The sequence below is a fragment of the Zea mays genome, chromosome 8, assembly GCF_902167145.1.
Source record: "Zea mays cultivar B73 chromosome 8, Zm-B73-REFERENCE-NAM-5.0, whole genome shotgun sequence".
Classification (NCBI taxonomy): domain Eukaryota; kingdom Viridiplantae; phylum Streptophyta; class Magnoliopsida; order Poales; family Poaceae; genus Zea; species Zea mays.
In genome coordinates this window covers 162,527,248-162,546,219 of record NC_050103.1, presented here as the reverse complement: position 1 = coordinate 162,546,219, position 18,972 = coordinate 162,527,248, and the positions used below count along the sequence as shown (strand labels likewise).

The following is an 18,972-nucleotide window of genomic DNA, read 5'->3' as shown; positions in this document are numbered from 1 at the left end:
GACTTAGAACAATTGTAGATGAACTTACACACCTAAGAAATGATCAACTAGACAAACTAGTTAGTCCACGTGGTTTGTGATGGACGTCAAACACCAAAATCGATTATATGAAATGATTAAGTCCATTTCCCTTTCATACCTGTCACCCATCCTTCTGTCATTGCAAAAATTATTATGTTGTTCTTCTGTTGTTTTGGGAGTTAGTTTTTTTTGCTAAGGATTGAACATAATTTGGGTGTATTAATACTTTATTTATTATCTGCACGTGGTTTGTGTTCTTCTGATGATGGCTCATAGATCATGCATAATATGTGTTAGGATTTGGAGATCCATGCGGGCACTACCGTAGGGTGCTCGTCCCTTGTGTTGTTGGCTCTTGCATGCATTAGGTCATTTCTGAGACCATATTGGCGTAATGGACTCCATGGTGTTTGAGGTTGTTGAATTGGATGGAGCAGAAATGATTTGTCATGCTAACAGTAAAAGGAAAGGTTATTTGTTGGTTTCAAACGTTAGTAATTGCTATAAAGTACCATAATTTGTATGAAGCGCATCCGGTTTTTATTGATGACTGACTTTAGCAACCACTCCATATTTTGATCTACTTTTTATAAGCTTGAGTTCATGTGACTTATTTTAGAAACTTGAGCTCACAAACTTTCTCTTATTTTGTGGAATTATGTCATTTTATAATCTCTATTCGTTCAGTCACTCGTTGTGAATTCTCTTCTAATCGCTCATTTCATTGGTCGTATTGTACCAAGACATATTAGATGAAGTAAACAACACATCAGTTAGTCAAATCAAAAAAATATTATACGGAGAGCCGAGACAATCAATAAAAATTCTTGAAATTTTTTTTGGATAGTTTACGTGAGTATTGTTGTGAGCCGTCGCAACGGATGGACAACCGACTAGTATTTTTTTTAGAAACAGATAATTGAATTTTCAAATTAAAAAATATAAATGGAAAAATTTCATATGAAAAAAAGGCCCAACAGCAGCAGCCTTTTACTACTGCTCAGCTCAGACCTTTCCAAACTCGCGACCCAGCGTCCATACACACAGCAGCCTTTTTGTTCTCCCCGCGAGCGCTCTCTTTCTCTATCGACTGGCGACGACTCCGCCACCGCCGCCGCTCTACGCGAGACGCCCAGGTCTTCGCCAACGACGAGCATCCGGTACGCTCACCCAATCTCTTCCCTTACTTACTGCTATGCGGAAACAAGCGCCCAAACCCTAAACTTGGTTATTTGTAATCGGATCTGATGTGATCTACAAGTTTATATACAATTGCAAACCCCAGATTACGAGCTACAGGTGCTAAACCCGGTCAAACTCAGTATATCCGTCCGATCCATACACATCTGACGCTTAATTAATGATATTATTGTCTTATTCATATTCATGTTATGGTTTAGGGTTAGAGAGGAAGAAATTGCAACCGAAACAATGGCGGCAGATTCCGGCGCTCGCAGACAACCAAGCTTCACCAAGGTCGACCAGCTGCGCCCTGGAACCCACGGCCACAACCTCATCCTCAAGGTTGTTGACTCCAAGATGGTCGTCCAGAGAGGCCGCGAGGGAGGGCCCCAGGGAAGACAGATGAGGATTGCGGAGTGCTTGGTTGGTGATGAAACCGGCATCATTGTCTTCACTGCAAGAAACGATCAAGGTTCTCCCAACTCTTTCCCCATCCCCTCACAATATCTTACACTCAATCTAACAGCATATCACTCTTTGTGTATACGCCTAGTACTAATCCAGTCAATTTAACAACATATTACTGTTTTGTATGTGCGACTAGTACTAAATTTTCTAGTCTTGTGGTTCATTCATCTCAGCGTCACCTATTCTGTCTGATGTGGTTGCGTTGTGTATAACCTTAATTTTCCATGCCTTCGGTTATATTCTCCTTAGTTAAGTTATAAAGTCCATAATTCTCCTTAGTTAACTTATAATGTTCATAATCTTTATTTGCTGGTACAGATCTAGCGTAAGTTGAATTCATCATCTGTTGCATGTTCTGTTCTGTTTTCCTATGCTGATAGCAGTAACCATATCAACCCAACCTTGCTTCTAATCTGATCAAACATTATTGGTTCCTATTATAGGAAGGAATCATATGAAATGCTAAGATATATGTCATGTTCTTTACCATTACCATTCAATAGTTGCATTTGTTCAGTTCTAGGCATGTATTCCGCTTTTCTTTAACAACTATTTAGTTTATACCTTTGGTGGTCATCTTCAGTGTCGACATACCTACTTGATATAGCTGTGGTTGCATAAATCCAAAGAACTGATCGTGTCACTTTCCCGACAACCGAGTATAATGTGTGGCTTTGCATCAGGGGACAAGTGTCATGTACACGATTCACTCTTTACTGAAGCACTCAGTTTTCTTAAGCTTGTGTTTGGTTCCTTGTGCTTCTGTTGTTGTGTTGCATATTTTATTGAAAAGTAATTGTAGAAATTATGGCTGAAGATGGTGTTTTTACTTTTTGTGCAGTGGATGTAATTAGGCCTGGAACAACTGTTGAACTGAGGAACGCAAAGATCGACATGTTCAAGGGTTCGATGCGGCTTGCAGTGGACAAGTGGGGAATTGTGAAAGCTGCTGAAAGCTCAGCTGAGTGGACAGTCAAGGAGGACAACAACCTGTCCTTAATTGAGTTTGAGCTGGTGACCGTGACGGAGTGAAAACCGCCATTGCTTAGGAGTATTGTTGGTTTGCTGTGTTGTTGAACCTAATCATCATCGCCAATCAATAAGGACTCGTGGTTGATGTTCTCGGCATCGGAGTTGCGTATTGCTGTACCGTTGCTTGCTTACTGTGCGTTGTGGCTACTTTTGACTGCTATCGAATAATAATAAATTGGTGTCATGAAGTGGAAAATGCCATGCGATGATGGCTACTTTCTGCAGCAGCGCCTGTTGTTCCATGGGACGTGATCTCTTTAATCTTGCGTCCCGTTTGGATCATTGGAATTGAATTCCATTCTAATAATAATAATTTAGACATATATCGATTGAACTAATTCGACTTTATGCAAAATATATCAGTATATTATTATTAGCAATATATTGAATTTATTTATGTACTATATTTTTACTACAGAGAAGTGAGTTAAAAAGTGTCTTATAAGTTACACAGTAGAAACAAATTTTAGTAATTATTAGCAAGACGTCGAAGATATTTATGTGCTATATTTTTACTAGAGGAGTGATTTGAAAAGTGTCTTATAAGTTACACATTAGAAACAAATTTTAGTAATATATAAAATTATTTTTCATCCTCTCCTCCACACCATAAATTTGAGATAAGCTTATATCAGAACTTTAAAAGTGGTGGAATATCAAATTCCAGACTAAATATGTTACTTTATTAAGTGAATTCTAATTCCTATAAAATGAAGGCATCCAAACGCTAGTAATATAAAAAATCATTTCCCATCCTCTCCTCCACATTATGATTTTGAGATAAGCTTATATCAGAACTTTGAAAAGTGGTAGAATATTAAATTCCAAACTAAATAGGTTACTTTATTAAGTGAATTCCAATTCCTATAAAATGAAGTCATCCAAACGCCTTATGGTAATTAAGCCTTTGTACAAAACTACTGGAGAAGTGAGCATGACCATGGATCCACAAATGCAGAAGACAAGAGAATGCAAGCAGCAACACCCAACATTAACCTGATTACTGCAAGTCGGCGTCAAAGCAGGAGCAGGGTTCTGCAGCTGCATTGCATGGTTGTCGAACTAATATTTATGTGGAGCGGGATTCTGCAACTAAAATAAAACGGAAGGAGTATATAGTCAATAACATAGATCACAGTACTACTATAACTTCACCCAACCCCTACCCCACCCCATGCCCCCTCGCGCGCGCAACAACCGTCCCGTGACCTCTGCCACGCGTCGTCATCCAACCAGGTAGCCCTCACCTTAGGGTGGACGTGTCGTCATCCAACCAAGCTGCCCCCACCCTAGGGTGGACGGGGCTGAGCGTCGTCGTCGCGGGCCGCTTGTTTGTCGTCTCTAAGTACAAGAGGATGAAGGTCAAGGTGTACGCCCCAGAGACGAACTCATGGCTCATGGGACACGGTCGGTGGCGCCTCGATGCCCCAACGCATCATGATGCCCTTCTCGGTCAGCTGCACCAAGAGCAGGATCGTTGTCGTCGGGCGAGGCCGGATCCATGTTGCGATTGGCCTTGTGTGGGAGGAGCCCGCTTTCGGTCCTGGTAGCAGGGGGCCAGCCTACTTCGTCCGCTAGCAGGATGTGGATGCTCCATAGGAGTTCAGCGTCCTGACGCCTTCGAGCTGCCAGATTCTGCATGCTTGAAATGGCTCGTTGAGCGGTCGACTGTTGGAACTGCCTCCTGCCCCTGCTTTGATGAGATGCGCGATTGCTGTGTCCTGCATAGTAGGATTTTTTCCAGTCCCTGATAATCCGGAGAGAGCTGGAGATGTAAAGAAATAAGTCGACACATTTCAAACCGGAGAGACGAACTAAGGCTCTTCAAAAATGGTTGTAAAGTAAGTAGATGCTTGTCAGTTTCTCGAACATGTATATTGCGAGCTATCTTTTGTTTTTCTCCATGTGAAGCAAAACACTTTTGTCATGCTATCCATACTAACATGGCCCACGATGGCATCGGCGTCGGAGACATGGAGTCAGTGTAGTCATCCAAGAACCGGAGACTCCAATCCAGATGGACTGTTTGCTGAGGAAACAAACACAGCTGCTCTCGGGCCCACTGCTCGACTTTGCGCTTGATTTGTGCAAATTAGTTGCTAAATTTAGGTCCCTCTGCCGCGGAAGCAACGTGTGTTCCTTTCCTTCCATAGGAGACAAGGAGGAAGAGTGGGTCGAATCCCTTGTAGGTATCGCCGCTCCACAGGCCCCGTAGTCAGTCGATACCCACCGTTCAAGTAACCCCACTTCGTTTTGTTTCTTTTTTTAAAAATCAGTCTGGAACTAATATAAACACAAATTTACATGGTAAAGAACTGAAATAATATACACTCACAAATTCACACCATCTAAGCCAACATAATATACATGTTCTTATGTTTTGTATAATCTCCTTCCTCGAACAACAGTGTCATCTCCCTCCCACGGTTGGCCACGCCTTCCATGGCACCTCCCCGACTGTGCACGCGCCCTTGCCCCACCCGCCCGCTCACACCTCCCTGGCCACGCTCGCCTACTGTTTTCTTGATTTTTTTCTTTTTATCGAAGAAAAATAAAAGTGTAAGGAAAATGGACCTCAACCTATTTGACTAAATGATTATAGTGTTTGATGAAGAAAGTGTTTTCACTAGAGGACTGTCCAACTAAGAACACCGGACTGTCCGATGCATCAGGAAACAGTAGCCCGATGGCTAGTTTCTGGTGGCACTGTGGAGGAGAGCCACTGGGCAGTCCGTTCTAGTGCAAGGCTGACACATGGCAACAATCACTTGCAACGGTCAATCCAACAGCTAGTGGGGCACCGGATTGTCCGGTGTGCCATAGAGAAGCAACAACTTTTCTCCAATAGCTAGTTTCGAGTTGGGGCCTATATATACTTCACCCAACCAACCATTTGAAGGAATGGGAGCCCAAGCAACATACCAACACATGCTATATACATTTTCAAGTGCTCAAACACTCAAGTGTTTAATAGAATCACTCGGTTATCAGCGTATGTGCTTTGCGCAGTGCTTAAGTTAGTTAGACCACTCTTGCGCTTGCTCTAGGTTGTTCCTAGTTAGTTGAGTGAGTTTAGAAAAACCCACAAAACCCTTTGGCTCTTGTGTGAGCCGTTGTAATTGTACCGAGTGGGGCGAGAGTCTTGCGAGACCATGACAACCGAGTTTGTGTCACGGCCACCACCGTGTACCGGAGGAAACGAGGTCTGCGACGTTTTGGTCCGAAGCTCAATAGTGGAGGCGGTGGGAGAGCGTTCGAGAGGAGCCGGAAGCGGAGAACCACTTGCGCGTGGAGAAGGTCCGCGACTCTCTACTAAGTTACTCGGCCATGGTGCTTGGCCCTCGCGTGGGCTACCCTTTGCGTAGGGCACCAACAAGGATTAGTCAGGACCTTGCATGGTTCCGGATACTTTGGTAAAAATATCGGCGTCATCCACAGGAGTTTGCATATCTACCATAGCCCTTTACCTTTTGCATTTACATTAAGTACTTAAGTTTCAATCTCTCCTTTCTATTTAGAATATTTAGGACTGGAACTTAGGTTGTAAAACTCCTTTTGCGGTAGAGATAGAAACACTTAGACAAAATCTAGTTTGAACATTCTAGATTGCTTATTTGCTTAGGTTTTGTTCTAGGGATTTATTTGTGGCCTAGTTTAGATAAAGGTTTAAAAAGTACAAATTCACTCCCTCTTAGGCGTAACCGTTTCCTACAAGTGGTATCAGAACCTGGTTTGACGCATTTGAAATATTTTAGCTTCACCACTAATAGAGCCGATGCTTTTTAGAGGAAAGGGATGGATACCCATAGGCCACCACACTACGACGACACTAACTTCCCATATTATAGTGCTAGAATGGCATGTTACCTAGAAGCGATTGATCTAGGTGTTTGGAGAGTCACTCGTGACGGGATGAAACCACCTAAAAATCCCGAGAAACTGACTACGAGTGACGAAAAAGAAATTCATTTAAATGTGAGAGCACCTAGAGGGGGGGTGAATAGGTGATCCTGTAAAATTCAAGACTAAATAGCCACAAAACTTGGTTATAGAAATGTTAGTGCGACTAAGTAGTTGAGAAGCGAGTTCTTGTGGACAAAACAATCACAGAGAGATCAACACAAGACACGCGATTTTTATCCCGTGGTTCGGCCAAGTAACACTTGCCTACTTCCACGTTGTGGCGTCCCAATGGACGGGGGTTGCACTCAACCCCTTTCAAGTGATCTGATGATCGACTTGAATACCACGGTTTTCCTTTATATGATTATTCCCGTTTGCGAGGAATCTCCACAAGATTGGAGTCTCTCGCCCTTACAACAAAGATCTCAATGAAAGCACAAAGTAAGGTTGGGATGAGCAACACACACAACACACAAATCGCAGCACAACCACGCACACAAGTCACAACTTGAGCTCAAAACACAATGCACGGAGTTCACAACTCAAATGGAGCTCAAGTCACTATCTCAAAGAATCGAATGCGTGAAGTTGGAGTCTTGGAGTCTTAGAATGTTTCTTGTAAGCTTGGGTAGCTCCTCCATGCGCCTAGGGGTCCCTTTTATAGCCCCAAGGCAGCTAGGAGCCGTTGGAGGCCAACAAGGAAGGTCATCCTTGTCTTCTATCGAGTGGCGCACCGGACAGTCCGGTGCGTCACCGGACAGTCACTGTAGACGGTCCGGTGCCGATCTCCTTCCTTTTCTGGCGCAGACGACCGTTGCAGCTCCGGGCCAGTTGGCGCACCGGACACTGTCCGGTGCACACCGGACAGTCCGGTGCCCCCTGCCGACCGTTGGCACGGGCCACGCGTCGCCCGCGGATTGCACGACTGACCGTTGCGCTGGCGACCATTGGCTCACCGGATAGTCCAGTGCACCACCGGATAGTCCGGTGAATTATAGTCGTACGCCGCTGAACTTTTCCCGAGAGTGGCCTTTTCACCGGAGTCCAGCCTGACGCACCAGACACTGTCCGGTGCACCACCGGACAGTCCGGTGTGCCAGACTGAGCTGAGCTTCGGCTGCCCACAGCCAGTCTTTTGCAATCCTTTTCTTTTCTTCTTTTCTCTGTTTCTAACACTTAGATAAATATATTAGTATACAAAAACAAATGTACTAAGTCTAGAAACATACCTCATGCCTTGATTTGCACTTTTTCAATCTTGGGCACATTTAGAACTTAGAGAATATGTGTTGGGCACTTAATCACCAAAACATTATAGAAATGGCCCAAAGGCACATTTCCCTTTCAATCTCCCCCTTTTTGGTGATTTATGCCAACACAACCAAAAGCAACCAAAAGAAGTGCAATATCAATGCAATTGAATACCAAATTGTTTTTACTATAATTTGGCATATTTGGATCGCTCTTTGCCACCACTTGGTTTGTTTTTGCAAATCAAATTCATTTTCCTATCTCTAAGTCAAACTCACTTGTTTGTGCATAAAGAGAGATAATCCAAGAGTAAAATTGATCAAGTGCCAAAACTCCCCCTTTTTCCCATAATCATAAATTCTCCCTCACAAGAGACTAAATTTTGCAATAAGAGCATTTTGGACAAATCAAAAGTTCTAACTCTATTGTTTTCAAAATTCACAAGTGATAGCTGATCCATTTGCTTTGGCCTTAATTTCTCCCCCTTTGGCATTAAGCACCAAAACGGGATCATTATTGGCCCTTTAACCCCATTGCCTCACCAAAAATGTCAATTAAGAGCAAAAATACGAACTTGGAAGTGAGTACACTAATACCGGAGTGCAGTGGAAGTCTTTGCACCGTCCAAGTCCATTTTCCCTTTCAATGCACCTTTGAGACTACATCATGTTACTCAAACAAATAGATTAGTCTCAAAGGGTCAAGTTGTAGCACATCTCCCCCCTAAATATGTGCATCATTCACACATGGACTTGTGAGGTCCGGAGATCCCTTGCACAACTTGAGCACCATAAATAAGAAACAAATTGCATAAATGCATAAAGTAACATGATCAAAGGCATAGAACACATGTATGCTATAGATCAATCCAAGTTACGCGAATCTAAGACATTTAGCTCACTACGCAGCCTGCAAAAGGTTTTCTCATCTAATGGCTTGGTAAAGATATCGGCTAGGTGGTTCTCGGTGCTAATATGGTACACCTCGATATCTCCCTTTTGCTGGTGGTCTCTCAGAAAGTGATGCCGGATGTCTATGTGCTTAGTGCGGCTGTGTTCAACAGGATTATCCGCCATGCGGATTGCACTCTCATTGTCACATAGGAGTGGGACTTTGCTCAGATTGTAGCCAAAGTCCCGGAGGGTTTGCCTCATCCAAATTAGTTGCGCACAACACTGTCCTGCGGCAACATACTCGGCCTCAGCGGTGGATAGGTCAACGGAGGTTTGTTTCTTTGAGCTCCAAGACACCAGGTACCTTCCTAGGAATTGACACGTCCTTGATGTACTCTTCCTATCAACCTTGCATCCAGCATAATCGGAGTCTGAATATCCAATCAAGTCAAAGGTAGACCCCTTTGGATACCAGATCCCGAAGCAAGGCGTAGCAACTCAATACCTAAGAATTCTCTTAACGGCCACAAGGTGACATTCCTTGGGGTCAGATTGAAATCTAGCACACATGCATACACTAAGCATAATGTCCGGTCTACTAGCACAAAAGTAAAGCAAGGAACCTATCATAGACCGGTATGCCTTTTGATCAACGGACTTACCTCCTTTGTTGAGGTCGACATGCCCGTCGGTTCCTATCGGTGTCTTCGCGAGCTTGGCGTCCTTCATCCCAAACCTCTTGAGAAGATCGTGTGTATACTTCGTTTGGGAGAGGAAAGTGCCGTCCTTGAGTTGCTTCACTTGGAACCCAAGGAAGTAGGTCAACTCGCCCATCATAGACATCTCAAACTTTTGAGTCATCACCCTGCTAAACTCCTCACAAGACTTTTGGTTAGTAGAACCAAATATTATGTCATCGACATAAATTTGGCACACAAAAATATCACCATCGCAAGTCTTAGTAAAATGAGTGGGATCGGCTTTCCCAACCTTGAAAGAATTAGCAATTAAGAAATCTCTAAGGCATTCATACCATGCTCTTGGGGCTTGCTTAAGTCCATAGAGTGCCTTAGAGAGCTTAAACACATGGTCGGGGTACCTGTCATCCTCAAAGCCAGGTGGGTTGTTCCACATACACCTCCTCCTTGATTAGTCCGTTGAGGAAAGCGCTCTTCACATCCATTTGAAACAACCTGAAAGAGTGGTGAGCGGCATAGGCTAATAATATTCGAATAGACTCTAGCCTAGCCACAGGAGCAAAAGTCTCCTCGAAATCCAAACCTGCGACTTGGGCATAACCTTTTGCCACAAGTCGAGCCTTGTTTCTTGTCACCACCCCGTGCTCGTCTTGCTTGTTGTGGAACACCCACTTGGTTCCCACAACATTTTGCTTGGGACGTGGCACCAGGCTCCAAACTTCATTCCTCTTGAAGTTGTTGAGCTCTTCCTGCATGGCCAACACCCAGTCCAGATCTTGCAAGGCCTCTTCTACCCTGAAAGGCTCAATAGAAGAGACGAACGAGTAATGCTCACAAAAATTAGCTAAACGTGAGCGAGTTGTTACTCCCTTGCTTATGTCACCCAGAATCTGATCGACGGGGTGATTTCTTTGAATCGTCGCTCAGACTTGAGTTGGAGGGGCTAGTGGTGCTTCTTCCTCCATAACTTGTTCTTCTTGTGATCTCCCTTGATCACGTGCTTCTTCTTGAGGAACCTGTCCATCATCTTGAGTTGGGGGATGCACCATTGTAGAGGAAGAAGGTTGATCTTGCTCCTATTGTTCCTGAGGTCGCACATCTCCAATCGCCATTGTGCGCACTGCGGCCGTTGGAACATCATCTTCATCTATGTCATCAAGATTAACTTGCTCTCTTGGAGAGCCATTAGTCTCATCAAATACAACGTTGCTAGAGACTTCAACCAAACCCGATGATTTGTTGAAGACCCTATACGCCTTTGTATTTGAGTCATATCCTAGTAAAAACCCTTCTACAACTTTGGGAGCAAATTTAGAATGTCTACCTTTCTTCACCAAAATGTAGCATTTGCTCCCAAATACACGAAAATAAGAAACATTGGGTTTGTTACCGGGAAGGAGTTCGTAGGAGGTCTTCTTGAGGAGGCGATGCAGATATAGCCGGTTTATGGCGTGGCATGCTGTGTTCACAGCTTCCGACCAAAACCCCTCGGGTATCTTGAACTCTCCAAGCATCGTCCTTGCCATGTCGATAAGCGTCCTGTTCTTCCTCTCTACCACACCGTTTTGCTATGGTGTGTAGGGAGCGGAGAACTCGTGCTTGACGCCTTCCTCCTCAAGATACTCCTCCACTTGTAGATTCTTGAACTCGGACCCATTGTCACTTCTTATCTTTTTCACCTTGATCTCAAATTTGTTTTGAGCCCTCCTTAGAAAGCGCTTTAGGGTCCCTTGGGTTTCTGATTTATCCTGCAAAAAGAACACCCAAGTGAAGCGGGAAAAATCATCAACAATTACTAGACCATACTTACTTCCCCCGATGCTGAGGTAGGCGACGGGTCCGAAGAGGTCCATGTGAAGAAGCTCTAGTGGTCTTGATGTTGTCATCACATTCTTGTTGTGATGAGTGCTTCCCATCCGTTTCCCTGCCTGACAAGCTGCACAAGGTCTATCTTTTTCGAAACATACATTGGTTAGTCCTAACACATGTTCTCCCTTTATAAGTTTATGAAGGTTCTTCATCCCAACATGTGCGGCGATGCCACAGCCAACCCATACTAGTCTTAGGGTGTGTTTGGTTTGACTTTTGGCTTTGGCTTTTGCCCCCCTAAAAGCCAAAAGCCAACCAAAGGGCTGGATCCAGTAAGCAGTTTTTTCTAAAAGCCGACTTTTCTGTAGTGCAAATTTGAAAGCACCCCTGGACCTGCTTTTAGTGGCTTTTTGGATGGAACTGTGAAAACATATATCGAAGAATTTCTAACGACTTTTAGTGGTTTCCACCAAACGGTTTTTAGCTTTTTAACAGCTCCTACAACAGCTTTTTCCACAGCTCACCGCCCACAACAACTTTTTTCATAGCCACAGCCCAACCAAACAGACCCTTAGCTATTAAGCATGCATCTAGATCGGCCTCCTCATTTGAAAAATCAACTAAGTAGAGTTTGTCGTCTATACACCCTTAAACGCTAATGAACCATCACTCCTTCTAAAGACAGAAACATCAACATTTGTAAACAAACAATTGTAGCCCATGTGGCACAATTGACTTACAGACAGGAGGTTGTATCCTAATGACTCTACTAAAAATACATTTGAAATAGAGTGCTCGCTTGTGATGGCTATCTTTCCCAAACCTTTGACCTTGCCTTGGTTCCCATCTCCAAAAATAATTGTATCCTGGGAATCCTTGTTCTTGACGTAGGAGGTGAACATCTTCTTCTCCCCCGTCATGTGGTTTGTGCATCCGCTGTCGATAATCTAGCTTGAGCCCCCGGATGCATAAACCTGCAAGGCAATTTACACTTGGGTTTTAGGTACCCAACTCTTGTTGGGTCCTACAAGGTTAGTCATAATAGCCTTTGGAACCCATATGCAAGTCTTGTCTCCCTTGCATTTGGATCCTAATTTCCTAGCAACTACTTTTGCATTCTTACATAAAAGAACAAATGAAGTATTGCAAGCATGGTAAATGGTAGAAGGTTCATTGCACATTTTTCTAGGAGCATGAGACACAACATTATTTCTCCTAGGCTTACCATGAACAAAAGTAGAACTAGAGGCAACCATAGCATGTGAGTTATAAGTAGCATGACCATAACTCCTATTGTAATGAGTGCGACTAGCAATCTTCCTATCATAAATAAAGGCATGATTCCTTTTAGGACTACTAGCCATAGGAGCCTTCCCTTTCTCCTTGTTGAGAACGGGAGCCCTATGGCTTGTTAAGTTCTTGGCTTCCCTTCGACAACCAAGCCCATCCTTAATTGAGGGATGTCTACCAATGGTGAAGGCATCTCTAGCAAATTTTAATTTGTCAAAATCAATTTTGCAAGTCTTAAGTTGAGCATTAAGACTTGCCACTTCATCATTTAATTTAGCAATACAATTAAGATGTTTATCACAGGCATCAACATCAAAGTCCTTACATCTATTGCAAATAATGACATGCTCTACACATGAACTAGATTTATTAGCTTCCTCTAGCTTAGCATTTAAATCATCATTCAAAATCTTTAAGCTAGAGATAGATTCATGGCAAGCAGATAACTCAGAAGATAGCATTTCATTTCTCTTAGTTTCTAAAACAAGAGATTTTTGTACACTAACAAATTTGTCATGTTCTTCATATAAAATGTCCTCTTGCTTCTCTAGCAATCTATCTTTTTCATTTAAAGCATCAATTAACTCATTGATTTTATCTACTTTAGCTCTATCTAAACCCTTAAATAAATCAGTATAATCTACTTCATCATCACTAGAATCATCATCGCTAGAAGTAGTGTACTTAGGGGTATCTCGAACACTTACCTTCTTCTCCTTGGCCATGAGGCAAGTGTGGCATTCGTTGGGGAAAAGAGAAGACTTGTTGAAGGCCGAGGCAGCGAGTCCTTCGTCGTCGGAGTCGGAAGAAGAGCAGTCCGAGTCCCATTCCTTTCCAAGGTGCGCCTCGCCCTTTGCCTTCCTGTAGCTCTTCTTTTTCTCCTTCTTCCCGCTCTTTTCTTGTCCTTGGTCACTATCATTATCAGGACAATTTGCAATAAAGTGACCAGTCTTACCACATTTGAAGCAGGAGCGCTTTCCCCTTGTTTTGTATTTGTTGGGGTACTCCTTGCGTCCTTTAAGAGCGGTCTTGAAGCGCTTGATGATAAGCACCATTTCACTCTCGTTGAGCCCGACAACCTCTACTTGTGCTACCTTGCTTGGTAGCACCTCCTTGCTGCTTGTTGCCTTGAGCGCAACGGGCTGCGGCTCGTAGACGGGTAGTGGACCGTTCAAGGCGTCATCCACATATCGTGCCTCCTTTACCATCATGCGCCCGCTCACGAATTTTTCGAGTATCTCCTCAGGCGTCATCTTTATGTACCTGGGATTTTCATGGATAAGATTCACAAGATGAGGGTCAATGACGGTAAAGGACCTGAGCATGAGTCGGACGACGTCGTGGTCCATCCATCTTGTGCTTCCATAGCTTCTAGATTTGTTGACCAGGGTCTTGAGCCTGTTGTAGGTTTGTGTTGGCTCTTCTCCCCTGATCATGGCAAATCTTCCCAATTTGCCTTCCACCAACTCCATTTTGGTGATCATTGTAGCATCGTTCCCTCATGTGAGATCTTGAGGGTGTCCCAAATTTGCTTGGCAGTGTCCAAGCCACTTACTTTATTGTATTCATCCCTGCAAAGCGAAGCTAACAAGACAGTAGTAGCTTGGGCATTCTTATGAATTTGTTCATTAATGAATACATGGTTATCAGTGCTATCAAAATGCATCCCATTTTCCACTATTTCCCAAATGCTAGGATGGAGAGAAAATAGATGACTATGCATTTTATGACTCCAAAATGAGTAGTCCTCTCCATCAAAGTGTGGAGGTTTTCCTAGTGGAATAGAGAGTAAATGTGCATTCGAATTGTACGGCATGCGAGAATAGTCAAAAGAGTAATTTTGATTAACCGTCTTTTTCTTTGACGAAGAATCGTCATCGTCGTCGTCTCTTGGTGAAGAAGAAGATTCATCGCTGTCGTAGTAGACGATCTTCTTGATGCGCCTCTTCTTCTTCCCGTCCTTCTTCTTGTGACTCAAGCCAGAGTCAGTGGGCTTGTCATCTCTTGGCTCGTTGAAGATGGACTCCTTTTCCTTGTCGTTGACCACCATCCCATTTCCCTTAGGATCCATCTCTTCGGGCGATTAGTCCCTTAAGTGAAGAGAACAGCTCCGATACCAATTGAGAGCACCTAGAGGGGGGTGAATAGGTGATCCAATAAAATTCAAGACTAAATAGCCACAAAACTTGGTTATAGAAATGTTAGTGCGACTAAGTAGTTGAGAAGTGAGTTCTTGTGGACAAAATAATCACAGAGAGATCAACACAAGACACACGATTTTTATCCCGTGGTTTGGCCAAGTAACACTTGCCTACTTCCACGTTGTGGCGTCCCAATGGACGAGGGTTGCACTCAACCCCTTTCAAGTAATCCGATGATCAACTTGAATACCATGATTTTCCTTTAGATGATTATTCCCGTTTGCGAGGAATCTCCACAAGATTGGAGTCTCTCGCCCTTACAACAAAGATCTCAATGAAAGCACGGAGTAAGGTTGGGATGAGCAACACACACAACACACAAATCGCAGCACAACCACGCACACAAGTCACAACTTGAGCTCAAAACACAATGCATGGAGTTCACAACTCAAATGGAGCTCAAATCACTATCTCAAAGAATCGAATGCGTGAAGTTGGAGTCTTGGAGTCTTAGAATGTTTCTTGTAAGCTTGGGTAGCTCTTCCATGTGCCTAGGGGTCCCTTTTATAGCCTCAAGGCAGCTAGGAGCCGTTGGAGGCCAACAAGGAAGGCTATCCTTGCCTTCCGTCGAGTGGCGCACCGGACAGTCCGGTGCGCCACCGGACAGTCACTGTAGACGGTCCGGTGCCGATCTCCTTCCTTTTCTGGCGCAGACGACTGTTGTAGCTTCGGGCCAGTTGGTGCACCGGACAGTCCGGTGTCCCCTGCCGACCGTTGGCGCGGGCCACGCATCGCCCGCGGATTGCGCGACCGACCGTTGGCTCACCGGATAGTCTGGTGCACCACCGGGCAGTCCGATGAATTATAGTCGTACGCCGTTGAACTTTTCCCGAGAGCGGCCTTTTCACCGGAGTCCAGCCTGGCGCACCGGACACTGTCCGGTGCACCACCGGACAGTCCGGTGTGCCAGACAGAGCTGAGCTTCGGCTGCCCACAGCCAGTCTTTTGCAATCCTTTTCTTTTCTTCTTTTCTCTGTTTCTAACACTTAGATAATTATATTAGTATACAAAAAAAAATGTACTAAGTCTAGAAACATACCTCATGCCTTGATTTGCACTTTTTCAATCTTGGGCACATTTAGAACTTAGAGAATATGTGTTGGGCACTTAATCACCAAAACATTATAGAAATGGCCCAAAGGCACATTTCCCTTTCAAAATGCTAGAGCCAAAAATTGCTTGTATGAATCTCATAGCATGGAAATTTTCAATCAAGTATTTACCTTGAAAGCTGCTAGTGAGATTTGGCTAAAATTTCATGAGCTCCATGACAACACATCTAATGTCTATGAGCAAAAACATTGCCTAGTTTTAAATAAGTATAATTCTTTTGCTATGAAAGAAAATGAGCTTGTTAGATACATGTATTCTCGCTTAAATCTTGTGATTATTGAGCTCAACTCTATTGGAATTAAAAAGCTAGGTGATGCGTACATTGTGAGGATGATCATCTCCATTCTACCTCAACAAAGATATGAGAGCATCATCACCATTCTTCGCAATTTGGAGGATTTGAGCACAATGACCCTGAAGATTGTGATTGGAAAGATTGCGGCATTTGAGATGTCGCAGAAAATGGGTCAAGAAGAGGAGCCAACTTCTTCAAAGCCATATGCTTTTACATGTGATGAGCACGAAAGGATGAAAGGCAAGAAGAAGGCTCCAAGCTCAAGGTCCTCAAGTGAAGAAGAGGAAGAAGAATATGAAAATGATGATCAAGCCTCAACATCATCATCTGAGGACGAAGAAATAGTCCGATGCGTCAGAAAGGTAATGGGGAAGGTAACACTGAGGAGGATGACCCGCTAGGAGAGGATTTGGTCAACTATGGAGCCTCGCCGGAGCACCTAGGTATGGATATAAAATGTTATTATGTTCTCAGCCGATTGCACTATTATCGGTGACAATGAAACAGTTGTTGCTCAATTCGATTTTGGTCCTAAAGAGGCCACCTTCACAAAGACAAAAGAATCGGTGAATCATTTAAATACACTCTTTGTGCGCGGTCATATCGATGGAATATCGATTGCTAAAATGTTAGTAGATGGAGGGGCGGCCATGAATTTAATGTGTTACTCATTGTACAGAAAATTAGGAAATCAGGATGACGAACTAGTCAAGACTAACATGACGCTCAGTGGTGTTGGGACCGACAGTTCGATTAAAGCTAAGGGAGTCACATACGTTGAGTTAACCATGGGGACCAAGACCCTTGTTGTTGCTTTCTTCGTCACCAATGTAGAAGGGAATTATAGTCTAATCTTAGGTAGAGATTGCATCCATGCAAATCAATGTATACCTTCTACTTTACATCAAATGTAGTTGCAATGGGTGGGCAATGATACAGAACAAGTACATACTGATGCATCGACCTGCATTGTTGTGGCTGATGCCCCTGTACTTTGGACCTATGAGACTGCCACATGTCACACATGAGTTGATTTTTTCTGATTATCAATTTATAAGTATAGATAGGAAAGGCTTCATTCCTGTAATGCTAGAGCCGATGCAGAATTGGCTAAATCCCAAGTAAAGGTTAAATAATGAATACATTCAAAGAGAACATGTGCAAGGTTGCGGATAGTCTAGCCCACGAGGCCGGACGGTCCAAATAAGAACAAAAAGAATCACAGGGCTCGCCCTCTATCACAGGCAGTCCGACCCCTGAGGCCAGCCGATCTGACCCTACCTTGGATAGTCTGCCCACTAAGGCCGGACAGTCCAACTACTACCAGAGAATGCCACAACATGAGTCAAATGTCACGGATAGTCCGGCCTCCTAGGCCGGACAGTCCGCAACCACACAGAGAACATGTACTTCCTCTGAGGTGAAGACAATAAAGGAATTTAGAGATCTCGACAAGTTAGGATAGGGATTTACATCGGTCGATCCTTTGGAAGAGATTGACATCGGAGATGGTAAAACTCTAATGCCAACTTTTGTAAACAAGACCCTGAAAGCCGATCCTAGAGATGAAATGATCGGATTGCTTTGCTTGGAGTTACACCGAGATGCTATGATTAAGCTGAGAGATAGTGCAACATCGGCTGCCTATTAAGTCCGGTTTTAGGTCTTTCAAGCATAGACCAAGATCATTTCGTCCAGATTTACTCCCTAGGATTAAGGACGAAATCCACAGGCTCTTAGAAGCTAATTTTATCAGACCTTGCAGATACACAGAGTCTGTCTCTAATATTGTGCTGGTGGAGAAGGAGTCTGTTAAGCTTAGAGTGTGCATTGATTTTTGTAATTTAAATAGAGCAACTCCTAAAGATGAATATCATATGCCTATAGCCGATATGTTAATTAATAATGCATCAGGAAACATAGTTATTAGCTTTCTTGATGGTAATGTCGGATATAATCATATATTCATGTCCGAGGAAGATACGTCTAAAACACCTTTATATGTCCAGGCTTCATTGGTTTATTTGAGTGGGTGGTCATGACATCTGGTTTAAAAAATGCCGGTGCCACTTATGAAAGGGCTATGAATTTGATCTTTCATGAGCTATTGGAAAACACTATGGAAGTTTACATTAACGATATTGTAGTCAAATCGGCTGAGTTTGGCTCTCATATAGCTGATTTGAGCAAAGCCTTTGATAAAATGTGTCGGTATCGTTTAAAAATGATCTCATGTAAATGTGCTTTTCGAGTATCGGCTGATAAGTTCTTAGGATTCATTATCCATGAACATGGCATAGAGATAGACCCTGACTGAATTAAGTCCATTCAGAAGCTTGAGATGCGGAAGTTCCTCGACAAAGTAAATTATCTGCGAAGGTTTATTTCTAACTTAGCTGGGAAGATTGATGCTTTCACTCCTATCCTCCGGCTTAAAAATGATGCTGATGTCACTTGGGGGGTAGAACAACAGGAAGCATTTGATCTTATTAAAAACTATTTGTCTTCGGCTCTAGTATTGAAAGCACCACAAGTCAGAGTACCATTCAGGTTGTACATTACAGCCAAAGATAAGGCTATTGAAGCCGTTCTGAAGGAAAGGAGCATGTGGTGATCTACTTAAGCAGAAGGTTGGTGAATGCTGAAATAGGGTACACCTTCGTTGAGAAATTATGCTTATGCCTATTTTATGCATGCACCAAGTGTAGGTGTTATCTATTGTCTAGTCCTTGCACCGTTTACGGTCAAACCGATGTGATTAAATACATGTTGCAAAACCCAATAACGAGTAGTAGAGTTGGTAAATGGGCTTATGC

General features: G+C 43.4%; 1 protein-coding gene across 2 annotated transcripts; it reads left to right on the top strand.

The window, feature by feature from the left end:
* The first annotated feature begins 1,016 nt into the window (after nt 1-1,016).
* LOC100275940 (uncharacterized) lies at nt 1,017-2,945 on the top strand. 2 transcript variants are annotated; one of them, NM_001149866.2, is made up of 3 exons: nt 1,017-1,181; nt 1,422-1,675; nt 2,513-2,899. In NM_001149866.2, the coding sequence occupies exons 2-3, from the start codon at nt 1,453-1,455 to the stop codon at nt 2,701-2,703; spliced, it is 414 nt and encodes a 137-aa protein (NP_001143338.1). In that variant the 5' UTR covers nt 1,017-1,181; nt 1,422-1,452; the 3' UTR covers nt 2,704-2,899. The 2 variants fall into 2 exon arrangements, with proteins under 2 accessions (NP_001143338.1, XP_035817265.1); XM_035961372.1 differs by having other exon boundaries at nt 1,019-1,320; nt 2,513-2,945.
* Nucleotides 2,946-18,972: the final 16,027 nt, after the last annotated feature.

Excerpts from the sequence above, each read along its gene's own strand:
- LOC100275940 (XM_035961372.1), top strand. The coding sequence starts at position 1,453 with ATGGCGGCAGATTCCGGCGCTCGCAGACAACCAAGCTTCACCAAGGTC. Across the intron at positions 1,676-2,512 it reads CACTGCAAGAAACGATCAAG|TGGATGTAATTAGGCCTGGA; the intron begins GTTCTCCCAACT and ends CTTTTTGTGCAG.